The 21557-nt window shown below is 46.7% G+C and overlaps 1 protein-coding gene across 1 annotated transcript; it reads left to right on the forward strand.

Annotated features, from left to right (window-relative positions):
* The first annotated feature begins 15432 nt into the window (after nucleotides 1-15432).
* GADD45G (growth arrest and DNA damage inducible gamma) lies at nucleotides 15433-17644 on the forward strand. The gene is made up of 4 exons (XM_082191733.1): nucleotides 15433-15723; nucleotides 15936-16067; nucleotides 16248-16461; nucleotides 16868-17644. Exons 1-4 carry the CDS (start codon nucleotides 15671-15673, stop codon nucleotides 16976-16978), a joined length of 510 nt encoding a protein of 169 aa, XP_082047859.1. The 5' UTR covers nucleotides 15433-15670; the 3' UTR covers nucleotides 16979-17644.
* Nucleotides 17645-21557: the final 3913 nt, after the last annotated feature.

Genomic DNA, 21557 nt, shown 5'->3' on the forward strand with positions numbered 1-21557 from the left:
TGTGATCCCTCCTAAAAGAATAAAGACACAAGAGTCTCTCTGAGTAAAGTAACAAAAAGTTTACTCACTTTATTTCAGTTCACGAAATGATCCCTGAAAGTCAGGCTTTACTTGGTAGTTACATAAAGAAACAGTGTGAGTTCGTCTCATAGGGAGACTGAGCTCATGTGCTGCTGGCTGAGAGCCAGCAGACAGCAAAATTGCATTAATATAACAAAATGGCTGCAGGGGAGCAGCATGGCAGCAAAAGATCAGCAAGCAAGAGAAGAGAAAAACAACAAGACTGCAAGTGAGAAAATGAGGCTCTTTTTGGAGTCAGCCAGAGCCATGCCCATCTCCCAGGTCACATGCAGGGGGAGGGTGCTCCAGTCAGCGGAACAGGAAGTTACACTGACTGGGTGCCCCCCTTGCCTGTGCCCACTCTAGGAAAATAAGGAATGTTGCATTTGACTGCACCAATGGATTATATCCCACACTGCTCTGCCCCACAGACGTGGAAAGAGCAAGCAGAGATGAAAGGGATGCAGCGTTTGCCACCCAGCCGCTTGCGGTACAGTGAGGCAGCGGCACAGCAGACAGTGTGTCCAGGGGTAGAGAGAGCGCATTGCAGGGCAGCCAGGGGGGGAACAGCTCAACCTGTTGACTGAGAGCAGCCCCAAACAAGGGCCTCCTTTTCCTTTCGGCTGCCGCCTCGGCCACCTGCTTTTCACAGCCCCCCTTTTAGCTATGGCCTCTTGCTTGCTCTCCCCACCTTCCATTTACTTTATCACAAGGTATTTTTTCTGCTGGGGGGAGGTGCCGGCACTCCGTACCTCTGAGTACCACCAGAAAAGAAAGCCCTGGATTAGGGCAATCGAGGCTGATCCATCACACACACATTTATTTATTTGGTTTTTCAAATTAAAGTTTTACAGTCACATATCCAACATACATACATCACAAAAACAAGGTTCCAGAGAATCTCCTGGGCTTCCCTCCTCCCCTTTGTTGGTCCTATTTTTAATCATTTCTTCCTGTATCTTTTATAATAATCCAAATCTTTTACATCTCCATTACATCCAAAATTCACCATTCAACTACAAGTGCTATTCCAACCCTACTAATGATTTTAACTGTTTACAATGGTTTTTAAGATAAATTATAAATTTCCTCCATTCCTTATTAAAATTTTGGTCTTCCTAATTTCTGATTCTCCTGGTCATTTTAGCCATTTCGGCATAATCCATCAATTTAATCGGCCATTCTTCTCTGTTTGAGACTTTATCTTCTTTCCGTTTCTGGGTCAATAATCCGCACAGTCGCATACATAAATAGTATTTCTGCTCCATTGGGATTTCGGCACCTAAAATTCCTAAAAGAAAGGCTTTGGGGTTATTTTTAGAAAAAGTTATTTTAAACATTCCCCCCCCAATTCATCAGAGGCTAATCTGTCTCCAGACAGGCCCCAGCTAGCCTGGAGAAGTGCTCTAGTGAACCTGAATGCTTAATTACTACCTTGTAACATTAAAGGCACTCTTTATAGAGGTAGAAACTCTGTTGCTGTAATTATAGTCTTCACTCATAATTATATTTTCTGTGTGGCTGTGGAGGCAGCGAAGAAAGTCTTGCTTTGCCAGCCACCATTGCATTCTCTATTAGGTGTCCAGCGATCCTTTTCAGGGTGATGAGTGCTGTAATGAAAGCTCCAGGCCTGAGAACATCACTGCCGCAAAGCCTGCCATGATACGTTTGAGGGACAATTCCAACAGATTCCACATGAAAAACGCTTATGTCCCTGTGGAGATGGCAGTACTGAATCAGTGGCGCATGCCCTTCTGGCTTGCACTCTGTTTTATAAAGACTTGCGGAATGAGATTATTACCCCTCTTTTATTGTTCATTCCAGGCCGCCCAACCACTGCCACAGTGTCCTTTCTCATGGCAGATCAAGATGAGCAGGTGACAGCCAAGGTGGCAAGGTCTTTAGCTGGGGCAATCAGAATAAAGATAAAGGGACCCCTGACCATTAGGTCCAGTCGTGGCCGACTCTAGGGTTGCGGAGCTCATCTCGCTTTATTGGCCGAGGGAGCCGGTGTACAGCTTCCGGGTCATGTGGCCAGCATGACTAAGCCGCTTCTGGCGAACGCCGTTTACCTTCCCACCGGAGCGGTACCTATTTATCTACTTGCACTTTGATGTGCTTTCGAACTGCTAGGTTGGCAGGAGCAGGGACTGAGCAACGGGAGCTCACCCCGTCGCAGGGATTCGAACCGCCAACTTTCTGATTGGCAAGCCCAAGAGGCTCAGTGGTTTAACCCACAGTGCCACCCACGTCCCGTCAATCAGAATAAGAGCCACTATTTGACTATTGATTCAAAACCCTAAAATGTGTTTTATATAATTCACTTTTTATTTCTATTCTTTGTATATCGTATTGTTGTTTTATTGCTAGGGCCGATGGCTGACGCAAATAAAGATTCATTCATTTGTAAAACACTTTGAGGGCAAAGTCGCGTGCATTCACTCTGATCTTGACACCAGGCCTGACGAAGTAGTCCAGAGTTCCATTGTCAGGGACTGGGTAGAGGGACAGTGGAGATTGCCTCCTCAGCCTGACCCTTCCAGAGAAGAAGGAAGACAGTTCAGAATTACAACAGGGGTTTGAGGGAGATCACAGCTCAGAGGCAGATGAGGGGGAAAGCTGGGAAATAATGGGAGAGGAGGAAGAAGAAGCACCAGAGAGAGGACAGCTGACAGATTCATTGTCTTTAGGAAGCATTCCAGACCCCCTGTCTCCCAAAACCTGGCGAGCCTTGAAAGTAGGAGAGCAGAGAGCTCAAAGGCAGAGGGCACATTTCAACACCCGTAGCTGAGACACATGAGAGAGGAAGGGAGTGGATATTAGAGTTCTTGCTCCATGATTGCAGTCATGGGATTGTTGTCTATCACATGACGGTGTATATTTTGCCTCCACAAAGTGGGAAGTGATGGAGACAGGATGTTTCTGTTACTGTGTTCCGTGAAGTGGGACTATTGTCCTTTGTTCTTTTTCTCTTTGCTGTCTGATGCTAGAGAGAGAGGGAGCCATGTTGCAGTGCTCCATGTGTGTTTATATGTAAATAAAGTAGATTAGCCAAAATGCTGAGTTGCTGAGGTCTGTTACGCAACTGCGCAAACTCTGCAGATCCCTAAGTGTGCCGGTGTCGGTTGGCATCGGTCGCTGTGATGTTCGGGCTGAAGAAAGCTTTTGAAGCTCCTGAACGATCGACCAGGAGGGAGAGAACATGCCAGTCGGGCATGTGTCTCTGCCAGGGTCCTACTCGAGTGTAGGCTGAACTCCTAACAGTGGAGACTCACTCGGGGCGATGCCATTATTTCAAGTGGCTGCCTTTCCAAGCCTCTCTCCGTGAATATTGAATAAAAAGCACTTGGCAAGGACTTTTCCTTGTCTTATTCGTTCCTGGCAAGCTGCCATGGTGTCAGGGCTGAGTAAGTACGTTCGAGTTCCCCGGATGTGAGAGAGAACTTCAGGATAGAAGAAGAGGACTGAGGGGGAGGGAGCTGGAGGAACTAGCGAAGAAAGGGCAGTGTCATTAGGCGTAGAGGAACAGGAAGATGCAGCAAGCGAGCCAGCAGCTCCACAGGGACAGCAAGGGTTAAGTTCTGGATCAGAGACTGGCGAGAGATTCACGACTGGACAAGAGGAAACTTGAAAGGCTGGGTGATAAATTCCCGCATTTTATGAGGTGTTGGTGGCATAAGTGGAGGCCTCTACCGGTATCTGAACTGAGTGACTCTGATGAATGATAATGAAGTCTTGATGACCAACGAAAAATTTAGGGCGGTATATAAATTCAATAAATAATAAAAATAAATAATATAGCGGGAAGAGAAGCAGGCAGTCCAGTTCACATCCACGCTGAATATCTAGTGCACATCCACACTGATGGTTCAGTACAAATCCACAAATTCGGTTTAAATCCACACTGACAGCATAAAATGCTTCCTGCTGCATAAACTTGCAACAGAACATCAATCTGGAAGTGCCCTTAGATTTCTGATAGGACATCTGATAAACGTTAAAAATGGTTTCTTTCCTGCTTTATAAAATGCTTTCTTCCCCACTTTATGGACTAAAAGGATGGGAGTGGGCGGTTGCATCTGATGAGCAGTCCAATAATACAGCAGTCCACAGTAATTTCCAGGAAATTCCCAGTGCGACCACTAGGTGTCGCTTTTGTATGACTTTCCCTTTTCACAAGGCCCTGAAAGGAGGGCTACGGATATACGGTACAACTTTTGTATTAAACTCTGCTTCAAGAATGGGGAAGCTTTGGTCCCCCAGATGCTTTTGGAATCCAGTTTTTATAATGGCAAGTAGTCAAAAGATTACGGAAACCGAAGTCCAACACCACTTACTTTCTGGACCAGGAGTGCAAACATCTGCATGCTTTTTATTCTAGAATCAATGGCAACTGGGTACTCTCCCCCCCCCCCCCTACGTAGTCCACACACACAATCTAGATCTATTGCAAAAAAGTTTTGGCCCTGAAAATATTGGCAAAATATTGCTCAAAAAATGATATGCTAATATCCCTCGATTAAAATGTGAAGTACTGGAGGGAAGAAAAATTAGTAAGGAAAGATAATAAGAATATATAGATTATTTGAGAAGATTGTAGAATGCAAAGATTATTGTATAATGTGGAGGAAATCGAGTGGGGGCGGAGGGAAGTGGGAGGATGGAGAAAAGAATATGATGGATTGAGGAAATAGAAATGTAAATGTATGGGGGGATGGGGAAGAAATGATGTTGGCTTTGGTACATCATTATTGTAATGTAATATGTGAAAACCAATTAAAATAAAATAAAATAAAGCAATGAGAAAACTTTTTTAAAAAGAAAAGTGCTTCTTGAGAACCTGGCATCATTCAAAAAAATAAATAAAAGCTCATTGCGGATTGATTTGGCATTACCCTGCAGCATGTCTGTCTGAAAACAGCAGTGCAGAATGTACCCACAGCCGCCGAGTGATGTTGTGTGGCAGCATGCAGCAAGATTACAATGAGCATTTTCTTCTTCATTCACCTGAATAAAAGGCATGAATATCAAACAGAGTTTTTTCAGACATTCGTCAAGTAACTTTTCCTTGTGGAATCAATCTAGATTGAAAGCAGCGTGTTGAGGATGAGCATGAATGATTCTGAATTAAGACAAATGACATTTCTTTGCTACCAGTGGATTAGTGTGAACGCAGCCTTAAAGGAGACGCACTGAAATCAATGGGATTTTTTTCAAAAAAGGTAAAGGACCCCTGGAAGGTTAAGTCCAGTCAAAAGCGACTATGGGGTGCAGCACTCATCTTGCTCTCGGGACAAGGGAGCCGGCGTTTGTCCACAGACAGCTTTCCGGGTCATGTGACCAGCAGGACTAAACCACTTCTGGTGCAACAGAACACCATGACGGAAACCAGAGTGCACAGAAATGCTGTTTACCTTCCTGCCACAGCGGTACCTATTTATCTACTTGCACTGGCGTGCTTTCGAACTGCTAGGCTGGCAGGAGCTGGGACAGAGCAATAGGAGCTTGTCCGGTTGTGCGGATTCCAACCGCCAACCTACTGATTGGCAAGCCAAAGAGGCTCAGTGGTTTAGACCATAGCTCCACCTTTGTCCTGAATAAATAAGCACACAATCACTAATAGGTCCACCCGCCATTGTGAGGCTCAAAGCAATGAAGGTGATGCCTCCTCAGCTGTTGCCATTGGCTGTGGCTTTCTTGTGATGTCACAAAAGCCCTTGGTAACTGAGTGGATATAAGGGCAGGCCATGGGGAAAACACTTTTTTATTTCCACTAGGACACACCTGGCAATGGATGTGACATTCAGCACTGCCCAGGTTTCTTCCACTTGGAGGAGGCAAACTGGTGAATGGAAGGAGGCAATCCTCTGGCAGTGGGATGCTAGAGAGCGAGAATAAGGCAAGTTTGCTTGCTTGAAGGCTGCTGGTATCTGTGATTAGAAGCTGTCAGACGTCTCATGATGGATCTAACAGTAGCTTCTGGCACAATGGGACACCGTGACGGAAATCAGAGCGCACGGAAACAGCGTTTACCTTCCTGCCACAGTGGTACCTATTTATCTACTTGCACTGGTGTGCTTTCAAACTGCTATGTTGGCATGAGCTGGGACAGAGGAACGGGAGCTCATCCCATCATGGAGATTCAAACTGCCAGCCTTCTGATCAGCAAGCCCAAGAGGCTCACAGCACCACCCGCATCCCATGGGACTTAGGATAGTCATGACCCATGATAACCAATGGTTTTCACAAGTAACCTAAGTTCCACTGCTGTAAGAACGACCAAGTATGGATCTAGCCCAGTGTACGAATCAAGAGTTCTTGAATTTATTCTTTGCCGTGCAATGCTTGGATTAGAACCAGGGAGACCTATGTCCAAATGCCCACTTGGCCATGAACCTCAATGGATGGGGCATCTTGGACCAGTTGCTAATTCTTAGCCAAAAGTAGCTCAAGAGTTGTCATGAAGAGACAGTGGAGCAGTGGTTGGTGGAGAGAACTATATTTGCTGAATCTTTGGAGGAAAGGCAGGATACAAAAGGAGTATGTAGAAATAAATAAACGTTATAATCTTTCTTCAAAGTCATCAACACCCAAATCCAATTTTTTGAAGAGGTCTTCCCATGGATAATTTGCACCTGAAGAGATGGTGATCAAATTAGATATAGACCCTGAGATAGAGAAAAACAATGAATGATGATAATTGTGTGTGTGTGTGTGTGTGTGTATAATTTTTATTAAGTTTCCCATTTTACAATTAAAAAAATTCCTTAAGCAATCTTAAAATGCCAATGACTTCCCTTCTTCTCTTTCCATGGTTCAATTTGCATATCATAAATCCATGCATATTTTACATAAACTAAACCATTCAGTATTCCATTAATACATCCATCAAAACTTGTTTACATTGTTGAATTTATTTTAATGCTGCCCACATTTTCAAGTGTACACAGTTTTCCCCAATATATTCAACATTTTCCAACCTTCTTTAAATGTATGTTCTTCTTGTTCTATACGTTATGTCTGCAAGCTGCGCATATTCCATCAGTTTAAACAGAACGACGATTGTTTTCTACCAGCTTTTAAACTTAGAAAAGGATAGAAATCAAAAAAGAATTAATTTTTTAACGCAATGTTTTCGCTGCATTTTCCCGAAGCATTGCCATGGCTGTTCATTCATTGTTTCCTTAATCTGGTTATCCCTTCTGTCCTCATTCCGGGAAGATCTCCTTGAACTCTTGACAAGCAAATATTTTTCTGCAGTCGCCACATTCCATGAAACGGAGTGCTTCTGTGATAGGAAACCCCCCTCACTCCCTAGAGCAGGGGTCTGCAACCTTTAAGACAAAAAGAGCCAGTTGGACCCGTTTCCGAAGGAAAAAAAAACTGGGAGCCGCAAAACTCATTATAAAAATAACTTTTTTGTCACTTTTTTATTATTTCTTTGTTTGACCCCTTAGAATTACTCCTCCTCGTAGAAATAAACATTAAATTAACAAGTTACCTTTTTTGGTGTGTGTGTTCTTCACTCCCCTTCAAAACAGTGACCAGCGTACATGCCCCCTTTCAATGCAGTGACCAGCGTACATGCCCCTTACAATGTAGCGGGCGGGCGGGAAGGTGACGTCGGGATGGTCACACCGCCCCCATGCGACGTCACAGCCAGTACAGCGCCCACCACAGTGGGGAGTGTCGGGGCGCACAATGCGCCTCCTCCCCTCGCTAGTATCCGCCCTGGAGCCGCGGCAAAGGTGTAAAAGAGCCACATGCGGCTCCGGAGCCGTGGGTTGCAGACCCCTGCCCTAGAGCAACACCTGCGATGAGTTTTCTGCAAGCCAGCAAACACACCAGCTGCAGCTGGATCAAGGAGCAATAGACCCTGGTAATATTGCCAGAGAGAGGCCAGGGATAGGAGCAGTCATCAGCGCCCTCCAGGAAGGCCGTTCCCTCGCCATAATGCTCTGGCATCTCCAGCCTAAATCTTTCGAAAGGCAAATGACGTTTAAATGTTTTCCCCACACATCATGTGTGACCTGGTATTCCATGCTAGAGATTATTAGGAAAGGAAGAAAACCTGTACATTGCAGTGCCCTTATTCCAATACACTGGTACCTCGGTTTTCAAGCATCTCGGAAGCCAAATGTTCCGGTTTTCGAACACCAAAAACCTGGAAGTAAATGCTTCCATTTTTGAACGTACCTTGGAAGTCGAACAGCTTCCGCTGAGTCCCTCCCAATTATCTTAATTGAATTTACAGAGCACCCTTTGTGCCTCGGTTTTCAGATGTTTTGGAAGTCGAACGGTCTTCCGGAACAGATTACATTCGAAAACTGAGGTACCACTGTATACGGTGAAGCCAAACTTGGAACACTGTGCACAGTTCCATTCTCGGTGGCTGTGCACACACGATACATTTCAAGCGCACGACGTCTCCCAAAGAGTCCTGGGAACTGAAGTTTGTGAAGGGTGCTGAGAATTGTGGGGGTAAACTAGAGTTCCCATGATTCTTTGGGGGGACGACGACATCATGTGTTTTAAATATATTGTGTGTACACAGGCCATCTTTCAAAAAAGATATTGCTGGAAAAGGTCCAGAAATGAACAAGCAAAATGGCTCAGAAAAGGCTGAAATATTTAGTTTATACAATTTTTAGGTTTATAAAATGATACCTGGTGTGAATAGCTCTTCTCCCTCTCTCTGAAATTGTCCAGTGAAGCAGAATAATCGGAGATTCAGGACAGATGAGACACACTGCCAGGCTCAGGGGTCGCATAACTCCAATATTTCTCCAATGAAAATAGGGATGTTCTAAGGTAAAGTAGGACGTTCCAGGATCAAATCGGAAACTGGGATGGCTTCTGTAAATCCAGGTTTGCCCCTGGAAAATAGGGACACTTGGAGTGTCTGGTTCTGAGCTCCAGTTTACTCTTTGTCCAGCATAGGCAGCTGTTAGGAGTTGGCTTAAAATGGGCACCATGACATGTGCATTGGCCCTTGGGCTTCCGATGCTTTCTAATGTTTAGTCATGAACTCCTCCAAAGCAGTCACAGCACGGAGGATAATAGACAGCGAATTATGCCACATCCAGTAGTTTGGCTAAAGAGAGCACTCTGCCTTAGCCACAACTGCTAAATGAGGCAATGTGTTGGACTTCTCCCTCCCTCGACAGTTGGGAAATAAATAAAAATAAGGGTGGCGGCTCTGATTTGAAAGGCACACTTCGATTTTAGGCCGAGCAGCTGGCAGATTGCTCAGAGAGCGTGCGCTTTGTCTGACCTAAAACAGATGACACAAAAGTGAGCTCGCAAAGGTCACCAAATTATGTTTGCTCAGTTGGGTCCATCTCTCGCCATAAAAGTTCCATTAGTGAGTGTCTTCTGGAGATATGAGAGAGAAAGAGAGAGAGAGGCCATCTATAATCAGGCAGAGCCACACATCCCGCCAGCATCTGGGTTAAAAAAACACACAGAGAGAGTTCTTGTTTCATTATGACAGAATGCATATTGAAAAACCATGACCCATTAAAAAGACTATCCCAGCAGAAAAAAGTGATAATAATGTTGGATTACATCCCTAACCTATTAATCCACAGATCACTTAACTTTCAGGGGGTTTTCCCCAGCTGAAATAGGAAGTGTACATTCAAGACTATGTTCATGTAACATAGCTGAAGCCATGCAAAAGTGACCATCTGTTGAAAACAATTTGGATGCCTGCAGAAGTCCTAGAAATAATATATACCAATACAGCCGTACCTTGGTTCGCGAACGTCTTGTGAGTTGAATGTTTGGGCTCCTGAACACTGCAAACTCGGAAGTGATTGTTCCAGTTTGCGAACGTTCTTTGGAACCCGAACATCCGACGGGGCTTCCGTGGCTTCCGATTGGCTGCAGGAGATTCCTTTCTGCAAGGTTAGTGCTCTCAGTTCCACCCCACCTGGTCAGCAGATCTTGCCTAGAACCCTAACAGTGCCCCTCAGAGCGTCACACAAACACCCAACAGGAACCCCCATGATGGTCCCATAAGTGAGAGTGCCAAGACAGGGCACCCCTGATATGTGAGAAAGGGGAAGGAGGATATCACTAAAAACAAGGAGATGACGGTTAATTATCATTCTGTCCTCAAGAGGGCATCCTTCTGTTATAAATATTACTTGGACAAAGATCAGTAACAGTTCCTCCATTCTTTTCTTTTCTTTTTAAATAAATAAATCAAAGAATTTTTTAGCTCTGACAGGTTTAAAATTAGGAGCGAATGCTTTTAAGGAGGGCAACTGGGTTTAAATTGCTAATGGTTTAAAATGGATTCTGTTGCCCTTAAAAATCGCTAGCACACAGCTTGCCTCTACAGATGTGCCTTTTACAAAAGAAGAATGAGCAAAGGACAGAGGAGCTGCTACTCACAAGAGCAGCTGGAAATCTGCTTTACGAGGAGCCATAAAAAAGAAACTTGGAGGAACAGACTCTGGCCATGTCCGTACAATAACTTTATTGCTGACCAATTCTGAATTGAAGTGGAATCCACCATCAGCTAATCTGTAGCGTCGACGCAGAAGAAAGAGCTGGCCCTACCATTAGGCAGCTGTCACGAGGGGGCAACGAATAGTGATCAAATGTATTAATATCATATTCTTACTGACCAAGAGGGGGAGTGGCACGTGTAGGATTTTGGGTGCCAAAGCAATCTGCTCTTGATTCTATGTATGTACAGCATTTGCAGCGGGATCTCAGAGCAGCAGAATGACCCTTCTAATAGACAGCCTTCCGTGGTCACTAGGCATGCTCAGGCCCCAGTGGACATGTCCTGTATGCCTTGGAAAACTGGGAATAACAGGTGGGCTTTCCCAGAGGGTGGCGTGGTGCTAGTGCACCAGCGGGCACAATCCAGCACTGCCACCAGTGTACACGCAACCATTCTGCCCTCCCCATCACCTTGCCCCTCCCACAGTGGCGTAGCGTGGGGGGTGCAGGGGGGGCTGGCCGCACCGGCCGCAACATCTGGGGGTTAGGGGGCGCAAATCCACAGGTTATGGGGCGCAAATTACTTGCCTTGCCCCGGGTGCTGACAACCCACGCTACGCCACTGCCCTCCCAGAAAGCAAGAGCAACTTATTAAGTTCTTATTAAGTTCTCTTTTTTTGGGGGGGGGAGGTTCTTCCTCTGAGGACATCTTCTCACAGCTTTTGTTTTGTTTTGTGCTTTTGCAAACATTGGGGTCCCCCCCCAAAAAAATCCTTATGATCACAGAATCATAGAGTTGGAAGGGATCATCTATTCTAGTCTAACCCTCTGCAATGCAGGAATATACAGCTGTCCCATACAGGGATCAAACCTGCAACCTTGGAGTTATCAGCACCACGCTCTAACCAGTTGAGCTATCCAGGCTTCCTGCTTGGCAGGTGCCTTTGGCTGCATAGGCACAAACACGCAGATTGCCGAGATCATGCCAATATTGTTTACTTAACACCCTTCTCCGAAATGTCTGAGGGCAATGTGCAAAAAGGCCAAGATGAAAATCAATTCATGCAATGCAGAAATGCAAGCTGGTTCTTGGCTAGATGTCCCAAAGATGTCGGAAGTTGTTGTTGCTTAGTCGTTTAGTCGTGTCTGACTCTTCGTGGCCCCATGGACCAGAGCACGCCAGGCCCTCCTGTCTTCCGCTGCTTCCTGCAGTTTGCTCAAGCTCATGCTGGTAGCTTTGAGAACACTGTCCAACCATCTTGTCCTCTGTCATCCCCTTCTCCTTCTGCCCTCTATCTTTCCCAGCATCAGGGTCTTTTCCAGGGAGTCTTCTCTTCTCAAGAGGTGGCCAAAGTATTGGAGCCTCAGCTTCACGATCTGTCCTTCCAGTGAGCACTCAGGGCTGATTTCCTCCAGAATGGATAGGTTTGATCTTCTTGCAGTCCATGGGACTCTCAAGAGTCTCCTCCAGCACCATAATTCGAAAGCATCAATTCTTTGGCGACCAGCCTTCTTTATGGTCCAGCTTTCACTTCCATACATCACTACTGGGAAAACCATAGCTTTAACTATAAGGGACCTTTGTTGGCAAGGTGATGTCTCTGTTTTTTAAGATGCTGTCTAGGTTTGTCATTGCTTTTCTCCCAAGAAGCAGGCGTCTTTTAATTTCGTGACTGCTGTCACCATCTGCAGTGATCATGGAGCCCAAGAAAGTAAAATCTCTCACTGCCTCCATTTCTTCCCCTTCTATCTGCCAGGAGGTGATGGGCCCAGTGGCCATGATCTTCGTTTTTTTGATGTCGGAAGTAGCCAATTCCATATCAGCAGTTTTCTACAATAAGCCCCGAAAGAGTTCCTGAACTGCTCCAATCTGTTCGAATCACGCCGGGGTCGCCAGCTCCAAGATCGAACAAGATCTTCCCTCCGCAACTGAGTCACTTTAAGGAAGATACATGTCCTTATCTTACTCCTACATGAAAATGGGAGAAATGTGGTTTTTTTTTCAATTCCGAGGGAAAATTCCAAAGTTGACTGATATGAACCTGTTAATGACGAAGCCTGGCATATGGATGTTTGCCCACAGCCTACAAGCTCCTTGAAAATGTAATGCACTTCCTTTTGTGGCACAGTTCCACTGGGGTGCTGAGAGCTTTCTATTCTGTTAAGAGTTAAGGGATGGAAGATTTGCAGAGTTCCATGCCTACGTCATTTTCAGATTTATCTCAGCTGCTGTGCATGCCACATGATTCAGATGGATGATCAAATCTTCCAGCATGAAGCTCCGATGTGATCGGGTGAGCTAACTTCTGTTTCAACATGTGGTTCAATCGTGTGTAGTAAAGTGCTTCTGGGTCTGTAATAATGTAAACAAGGCATCCAGGTATTGCAAGTGTGTTGACGGCAGAAGGGCTTTTTATGCCTGAGATTTTCTGCAGAAAGTGAGGAATAGAGGGCGGCATTTTGATGGCAACAACCTCGTGTGGACATTGCAAAAGAAGGGGGAAAGCTCGTATGTGTGTGGAAGCAGCTGGCTCACAAGAAAACTGGAACATACTCTTCAACCTTTCTCCCATGAAAATAGGGATGCGGGTGGTGCTGTGGGTTAAACCACTGAGCCTAGGACTTGCCGATAAGAAGGTCGGGGGTTCAAATCCCCGCGTTGGGGTGAGCTCCTGTTGCTCAGTCCTAGCTCCTGCCAACCTAGCAGTTTGAAAGCACGTCAAAGTGCCTGTAGATAAGTAGGTACCGCTCCAGCGGGAAGGTAAAACGGTGTTTCCGTGCACTGCTCTGGTTCCCCAGAAGCAGTTTAGTCATGCTGGCCACGTGACCCGGAAGCTGTACCCTGGCTCCCTTGGCCAATAAAGCAAGATGAGTGCTGCAACCCCAGAGTCGGTCACGACTGGACCTAATGGCCAGGGGTCCCTTTACCTTTTTATTCCACAATGATGATTTTACTATGTATACCCCACACATCTTACTGGGTTGCCCCAGCCACTCTGGGCAGCTTCCAACATATATAAAAACATAATAAAACATTAAACATTAAAAAAACCACTTCCCTATACAGGGCTGCTTTCAGATGGTTCAGGGGTTGAATAGCTCCATACCCTCCCACATTTCTCCAGTGAAAATAGGGACGTCCTAAGGAAAAGCGGGACATTCCGGGATCACATCAGAAACGGACTTTTCTAAATCAGGGGAAAAGAGGGACACTTGGAAGGTCTGCTGAAAGCACCAAGAAGCCACAAGGTGGCGCACACCCAAGTACCATCGGGCTCCTTTCAAAGAGTAAAATATGCAAGAAGCAGCTGCCTCTGTATGCCAGGACAAGCCGGCTTCAGGCTTCCAGAGACAGGGGGGAGAATTTGCAAAGGGATTAGCGCGCAACACATGCCCTTCCTTTGGCTTGCAAGCATATTCTGCAAGGCCCCACCGCTCCCCACTTAGAAATCTTGGATCTTCCCGCACGGCAGTGTATACCCGTAAGGATGCTCGTCAGCATCCAGTAGGTAGCGCTCCTCCTCCAGAATTACGCGTGGGGGGGGGGAGAGAGAGAGAGAGAGAAACACCACGAGGATTCTAGGATGCCCGAATTTTAAAGCTGAAGAAAATAAACACCAGATCGTGATACGCGCGGTTGACTGGAAAGGGGAATTATGAGCAATGCAATGCACAGTCTGCGTGCCCAAGGGGGGAAAGTGGCGCAAGTCAGAAGGAGCTGGGCGCTGCTGGTCATTTGAACCTCCCAGGCAGGAGCAAGCACAAACCTGATGACTCCGGATTGGCCTGGCCAAGCTGGCCACATGCCTAGGCCGCCGGGGCAGTGTCCCGCAATGTAGCGAAGCGTCTCGGAAGGGTTAAAACAAAGGAAGAATGGGGGCCCCTTTGGAGAAAAGGAGACGATCGCGTGCTTCGAAAGCCTCCAAATTCAATTGCACACTGGAAGCGTGCGCCAGTGGAGACATTCATCAGCAGAACAGATTGGGCGACACAAGAGAGCCAGGCCATTGTGTGTGCCACCCCCCTCTTCGCCGCCGCCTTCGGCCAAAAGCAAATCCGCGCCCCAGTGGCAGGTGGACAGTGCAGCAATGGGGAGAAAGCGCCGATTGTGTGCGCTCCAAACTGCCACACGCCAGACCTCGCCTATTGTGCGCCTCTCCATAGAAATGCAAACGAGCAGCGTGTGCCATCCACAATCTGCTCCGCGCAGCAGCTGAGGAGGCAAGCGCAGGACGCCCCCCCTCGCCCGGGTGAACTTTGCAGGACCCCTGCTTTGTGCCTTGTTTGCTGGCAGCCAGGCACGCTTGGGGAGGGGGGTCCGCTCTGCAGAAATGAAATGAAAATAAGAAGGCCAAAGTCCTTTCAAGCAGATAGCGCGGCAGTCGTGAGCTGCAAAAGTAGAAACTCAGGGGGAGCGATTCCTAGAAACCACATTGGGGGTGCATTTTCAGTAGAATGATTTTGTCGAGGCCCTTTTTTTGCGCACAAGTGGAGTTGCTGCATTGCTTAAGCACTCTTTGTTTCAACAGTTTGCAAAAAGCTCTCTATATATGTATATACACCCCTCCAAAAAAGATGCACATCTGAAGCAACATCCCCCCCCCAAACCCCTTTTAAAAGATCAAGCACGCCGGCTCTGCAGTCTGCCTAGTAACATCACAACAAAAGCAGCAGTGGCAGATTTGAGGCATTGTAATCCCCCTCTCGCCCCTCGCCCCGTCCCCTCCACCCCACGGCTACGGTCTCCCTCTTTCTCTCCCCCCCCCCGTCTCCCACGTGGCCTCCTGGCACGAGCCGGCTTCTCCCCAGCGCCTGCTTAGCATAACAATACACCCCTAGCCTGGCCAATCAGCGCCGCCGAGATTCCAGCAGCTGCCGGCACAGAAGCTCCGCAGCGTATAAATAGGGCGCGCGGCGCTCCTGGCAGCTCACACTTCGCTGGGGACTTTAAGAGTGAGCAGAGATCGGAGAGCTTCGGTGCTTAGCTGTCTATATTTTCCGATCGCTTTTCTTCTTTTCCGGGAGAGATCTTTCAGCCGCCGAGCAGAACCTTTTCCTTTGTGTGGATACTTTTTGGGTGCCTGGTTTTTGCTGTTGTCGTTGAAACATTCCTTGTTTTGGGCTTGCCGCTTTTTGCCTGTCTCGGACCATTATGACTTTGGAGGAAATTCACGGGCAGGAGACGATGCCGGAAACTAGCGACAGGTAACTATCCGCCGGGCAGAGGCTCAGCCCGGGATGGGGAAGATAGGGTGGTGGTGATGGTGGTGGTTGAGGTGGCTTATGATGGAAGGGTCTCGCGCGGAGGGAGGCGGGCGCGCGGGTTGGGTACCGCGGATGGATGAAGGGCTGGGAATGCAAGCCAGGAAAGGTTTCCCCGCGACTGACGACATTTGCCCTCTTCTTGTCGTTTGCAGTAGCTCTAGCAGCGCCGCCACCGGCAACCGGATGCAGAAGGCCGGCAAAGCTTTGCAGGAGCTGCTGGTCTCGTCGCAGCGCCGCGGCTGCCTCACCGCGGGCGTCTACGAATCCGCAAAACTGATGAATGTGTAAGTATCTGGGCATTTGCACCGCGCCTGTTGTTTTGCATGCCTTGCGCAACACCAGGAAAAGGGAGGGAATCCGGGCGGGAAGAAGAGAGTGCAGAAAGTGCACAGCTCTTCGCTTTGTTTTTTTGCAAGAATCTCCGCTTTTAAAGTGGCTAATCGCAAGCCTCCCTCTCTCTGCAGTGATCCCGACACGGTCGCTTTCTGCGTGCTGGCCGCGGACGAGGAAGACGAGGGCGACATCGCCCTGCAGATCCATTTCACTCTCATCCAAGCCTTTTGCTGCGAGAACGACATTGACATTGTGCGCGTGAACGACATCCAGAAGCTGGCTGCGATTGTGGGCGCCAGCGAGGAGGCCGGGGAGCCCAGAGACCTGCACTGCATCCTCATCACGGTGAGTTTTCAGCGCCATGTAAGGGGCAAGCCCCACTTTTATTCTGTGCAATGCCATAGCATGCCATGCCTGTCTTTAACACTTGGGCATCGGGCAGGATTTTCTCCTGGGAATCTCTTTGAGGCAGCGCATTGGATAGCAAAATAGTGCCAGAGCAACCTTAGGCCAGCAAATAGCTGCCACTGACATGATTTAAGTGCTTCTGCCGGTGACCCATTCCCAAGGAAGCACATCTCATAAAGTGTGTTTCATTGGTACCTCAGGAAATAGTAGCTGTAGTTGTTGCAGTTTTGGACATATATATAGCCTGCCTTATTGTCCATAGCAGTGAGCAGATTTAGTTTCCTGCTGTATTGTGTTTTGGACTGTGATATTCACTCATGTATCTTTGTTCTCTTTATTGCAGAATCCCAATGAGGATGCTTGGAAAGACCCAGCCTTAGACAAGCTGAACTTGTTTTGCGAAGAGAGTCGAAATGTCAACGACTGGGTGCCCAACATCACCCTGCCCGAGTGATGGTGACGGTGTTGACGTAGCCGGTGCACAGGAGAGGTTGAAACCTTTTTGTTGCATTATCACCTTGGAGCTGCACATCTGGGCAACCCAGCGAGTGGCTGATTCTGGAGATTAGCCCGGTCAACAGCTTGGATTAAGTCGCTCAGACACAGCACGTGGTGGATTCTTGTGGGGAGAAAAAAAAAGAGAGAAGCAAAGGCGAGTGGATTGTACCAGCAGTGAGTCTCTCCGCTATGCTGCAGCGCTGGAGAAGCTGGCATATCTGTGGAGCTGAAGAAGTACTGCAGTTTTTATTTTAGGAGCAGAAGAAAAGAGAGTGGGGGGAAAAAAACTGTGGCAGGTTTCCAGGTCAGGTGGAATGTTCATGTTAGAAAGCCAGAGTGAAAGTTGAAAACTGGACATAGATGAAAGGGCAGGAATGGACAAGGTATGGACAAGAAACTGCTGGCGGGGGTCATCCAGCCCCTTCCCCAAGAGACTGGACTCTTAAAAGACATTGGTACGATTGCATTTCTGCAAAGATTTTGATGCAGATTGAGCTACCGGAGGAGGACTTTTGGACTATATTCTGCATTGATAACCAATCTTGCAATAATTCTTTTAAACTGAAATTCATGCTGCTATTGAAATTCTTAACACATTTGTAATAAATTTTTTGATAACCAACTTTCTTGTGGTGGTGGTCTTGCTTGCCAGCTGGTGGGGGAAGAATCCAAAACAGTCAGTGGAGTAAAATATATAAATGGGCTGTAAACAGAATGCGGAGAGGGCTGTTGAAGTCATCTTAAAGGTATTGCAGAGGAGCAATGCTTGGGTCACAATCTTAACACACAGTTACGTTCACTTAAAGTGGACTTAAGCACAGTTGCCTGGGATTTTTACAGTTGCATGTGGCTTTATCTACAACATGTGCCTGCAAAGGCACTTAACGGTTGATGTGTATGCTATAGAAATCATCACACTTCCCTGGGCTGCCTTTCTGTGGTTTACGCAAGTTTGTCATCAAAAAGATGCATATGGTTTAGCTTGAGCAGGTAATAATAAAAATTTACTGGTCGAAACTACAATGTGAGTGGCCCACAGATCTCTTATCAGCTGAAAATATCTGAGCCACTGATGCTGGCTGGACAAAAGGGTATATGACTTCTATTTGAAATGACTTGACCTCTCACCCAACCCATGGCAACAGCTGTTTATCGTAACAGCTTGCAAGACTGAAGAGCTGCATGTTTAATAAGCTCTGTTCTGGGCAATGGTCTTTTGTCATGCACTTAAAAAGACACAGCACATGTTTCTAGGCAGCTGATCATTTAAAAGCTGAAATAATAAAAACCACAAAAATAGTTGTACAGTTTCAGATGCTTAGCATTGTTATCAAAGCTACTTGCCTCTAACATTCAGCTGCTATGATTAAAAGTTTTGGGAGAAACTACATATTTCACAAGCCACTGTTACATTTTGTTCAGTCACTTTCTACCCTGTACAAGTCTAGATTTTTTTCTTTTTCTTTTTAAGATCCAGACTTTTCAGCCTCAAACCCCAGACACAATTGCATTGGAAATATGCAGATGGAGTGCCAATAGCTTGCATCTGCCTCAAGCTGTCGGCTTCTTGTCTGTCTGCCATATGCTGGAACAAAAGAAGCTGTCATTTCAGTTTCCCAATTGTCTACATGCACTATTTCAATGAATAAAACAGTGGGGGTTTTTTCCCCTCTCTGAAGGAAGGGGGGAAATGTTGCTAAAAGTAGTCTGTGTGGTCACTTGGATTTCTGGCAAAAAAAGTAGTCAGTTTGCATTTCACCTTGGTTTTGAATCGGATAGCCGCATTTGTCTGCAGTAATTCATTTGTTTTAAAGTCTTGCTGCAGAAGGAAAAGAACAGCCAAGTGTCAGCGTTAAGAATATTGTTGAAGGCATAAGTGGCATTAGAGGCCTGTAAGGGAACTGGTAGCACACACGTTGCCTTTTTAGTTCCACACCCAGTCCAGCACGAGAACACTGTGATACAGGCATCTGAGACATTATGATATCACTTGCTGCCCATGCCTTTGTTTAGTGCTCAGAGCTGAAAGGCTGGTTGCATTTGGGAACAAAGATAATTTGCTGCCCAGCCAATGGAATTTGAAACATTCTGTTTCTAAGCGTGGTCATGTGAATGACATTCCATAGTTCATCTTGGTATTTGCTTTAACTGTATAAGGTATGGCAGAGGCAGGAGGCACTGACCATGCAAAACCTTTCAGTGTTGCTGTTGACACAACAAGAGTTGGCTACGGCCTCATCATACACACAACAACTTATAGGCAAAAGTTGGTTGTGTAAACGCATTCTGCTGTACTTGCTACTGAAGCTATGCCATACGAACGATGTGTGATGGCAACAGGAGTTATTTACATCAGTGAAATAACTTTGCTGTAATGAAATCTCTGTTGATAATTGACACAAGTGCTCAAGCTACGTCGTAATCAACTATTACTGAATCAAGTTTTCTGTGTAGAGCTTTCATACCCTCCAACATTTCTCCAATGAAAATAGGGACATCCTAAGGAAAAGTGGGACATTCCGGGATCAAATCAGAAACCGGGACAGCTTCTCTAAATCTGGGATGTCCCTGGAAAATAGGAACTTTTGGAGGGTCTGAGCTTTGTGTCAATGGCTACACAGTGGTACCTCGGGTTACATATGCTTCAGGTTACATACGCTTCAGGTTACAGACTCCGCTATCCCAGAAATAGTGCTTCAGGTTAAGAACTTTGCTTCAGGATGAGAACAGAAATCGTGCTCCGGCGGCACAGCGACAGCAGGAGGCCCCATTAGCTAAAGTGGTGCTTCAGGTTAAGAACAGTTTCAGGTTAAGAACAGATCTCCGGAATGACGTAACCTGAGGTACCACTGTATTCGAAAATGACAGAGGTTGAGGCTTGAAATCATTTGAAAGCCTTTTCTGCTAAGTACCAGGTATTTCCTGGGCTTATGGTTCATTTTGGAATAAACATGCTTAAGATTGCATTCGATTCATTAGTTTAGGCCATGCATTAAGTCTTAGATTTTTAATCTAAATAAATGAAGAGTATTCTGTGCGAAGAAGTCCTCTTTGCATTTTCAAGCAAAGTGCAGAGCTCTCTTTCTCAGGAACCTTGCACGTTTCACCTGATCAGTTCTTCAGCCAAGGACCACACGAAAACAAGGCAGTATTCCGGGCTATCCTAGAATAACTTTGCTGCAAAGCATGGGCTATAAGCTATGACCTCGAATAACTTAATAAACGGTTGAGCCGATAAGATGGAAACAAGTCCTTAAAACAAAGCAGGCATATTGTATTATAATCAGAGAACTAACTTGCCCACTTTGTCCAAATTGTTGTGTACACAAGTTATAGTTGTCAAGAGAAAAGTTACACTTCATTCTTCTAAGCAGGAAAGCAAAACAACATTCCAGGCACTATTTGCCCCGAAGTGACATTGTTTCAGACACACTGCAAGATGCCCTGTAAAATAGGTCAGAGAATGAAGCAAGATCAGACCAATGTTTTATTTTATTCTTTACAGGCATTTCACTCCAAATTTTACTCGCACTCTAATCCTACGACACACTTGCTTGTTCAGAATTCCAGATAATGGTATGAAGGTGCTTTCTGTAGTGCTATCTCTGAAGCTCATCAGATCTCTTACCCTGGGTCCTCTCTAGAAAAAATGCCCCAAACCGAATGTGTCAGTTGTAATAGTGACAATCTCTGCAGGTGATCTGTGTTGGGGTGTCATCTTGATTTGGGGATGGTGGCTATTGCTTTTGTAACTTTAAATCCCTAAATGGCCTTGGCCCAGTATACCTGAAGGAGCGTCTCCACCAGGGACGCGGACTTATAAAAAATATTGGGGGGGCCCGGGAAAGCTCATGAATAATAAATAAGCTCATGAATATGCAAATAAAGTGGCTCCGGCCCCAAATAGGGCAAGCCATGCCCCTGGTGTGGCCAGTCGGGATTCCCCTGTTCTCACGGGGGCTGAAACGAAGCAGCGAGGCAGGAGCCCCCGCCCCCGGGGATTCCCTAATCTCGCGGGGGACGGCCGGGGCTCTCAGGCTAGGGCGCGCGGCTGGCTGGCTGGCTGGCTGGCGAGGGACGGCGGCGGCGCTCTGCTGGAAGGGCGCCCGAAATTATTGGGGGGGCTGAGCGCCCCCCAAATTTTTTTTGAGGGGGCTCGAGCCCCCTCAGGCCCCATGGAGTCGGCGCCTATGGTCTCCACCCCCATTGTTCAGCCTGGAAACTGAGGTCCAGTGCCGACAGTTTTCTGGCGGTTTCCTCACTGTGAGAAGTGAGGAAACAGGGAACCAGGCAGAGGGCCTTCTTGGTAGTGGCACCCGCCTTTCTGTCAAAGAAAGAAACAAGTACAGTCATACCTCGGTTACAGACGCTTCAGGTTGCCTTTTTTGGGTTACAGACGGCCGAAACCCGGAAGTACTGGAATGGGTTACTTCCGGGTTTCGGCAGTCACGCATGCGCAGAAGTGCTAAATTGCGCTTTGCACATGCGCAGAAGCGCCGAATCGCAACCCATGTGTGTGCAGACGCGCTGCTGCA

Source organism: Podarcis vaucheri (assembly GCF_965113315.1).
Source record: "Podarcis vaucheri genome assembly, chromosome: 11".
NCBI classification, from domain to species: Eukaryota; Metazoa; Chordata; class Lepidosauria; order Squamata; family Lacertidae; genus Podarcis; species Podarcis vaucheri.

Excerpts from the sequence above, each read along its gene's own strand:
- GADD45G (XM_082191733.1), top strand. The coding sequence starts at position 15,671 with ATGACTTTGGAGGAAATTCACGGGCAGGAGACGATGCCGGAAACTAGC. Across the intron at positions 15,724-15,935 it reads ATGCCGGAAACTAGCGACAG|TAGCTCTAGCAGCGCCGCCA; the intron begins GTAACTATCCGC and ends TGTCGTTTGCAG. Across the intron at positions 16,462-16,867 it reads TGCACTGCATCCTCATCACG|AATCCCAATGAGGATGCTTG; the intron begins GTGAGTTTTCAG and ends TCTTTATTGCAG.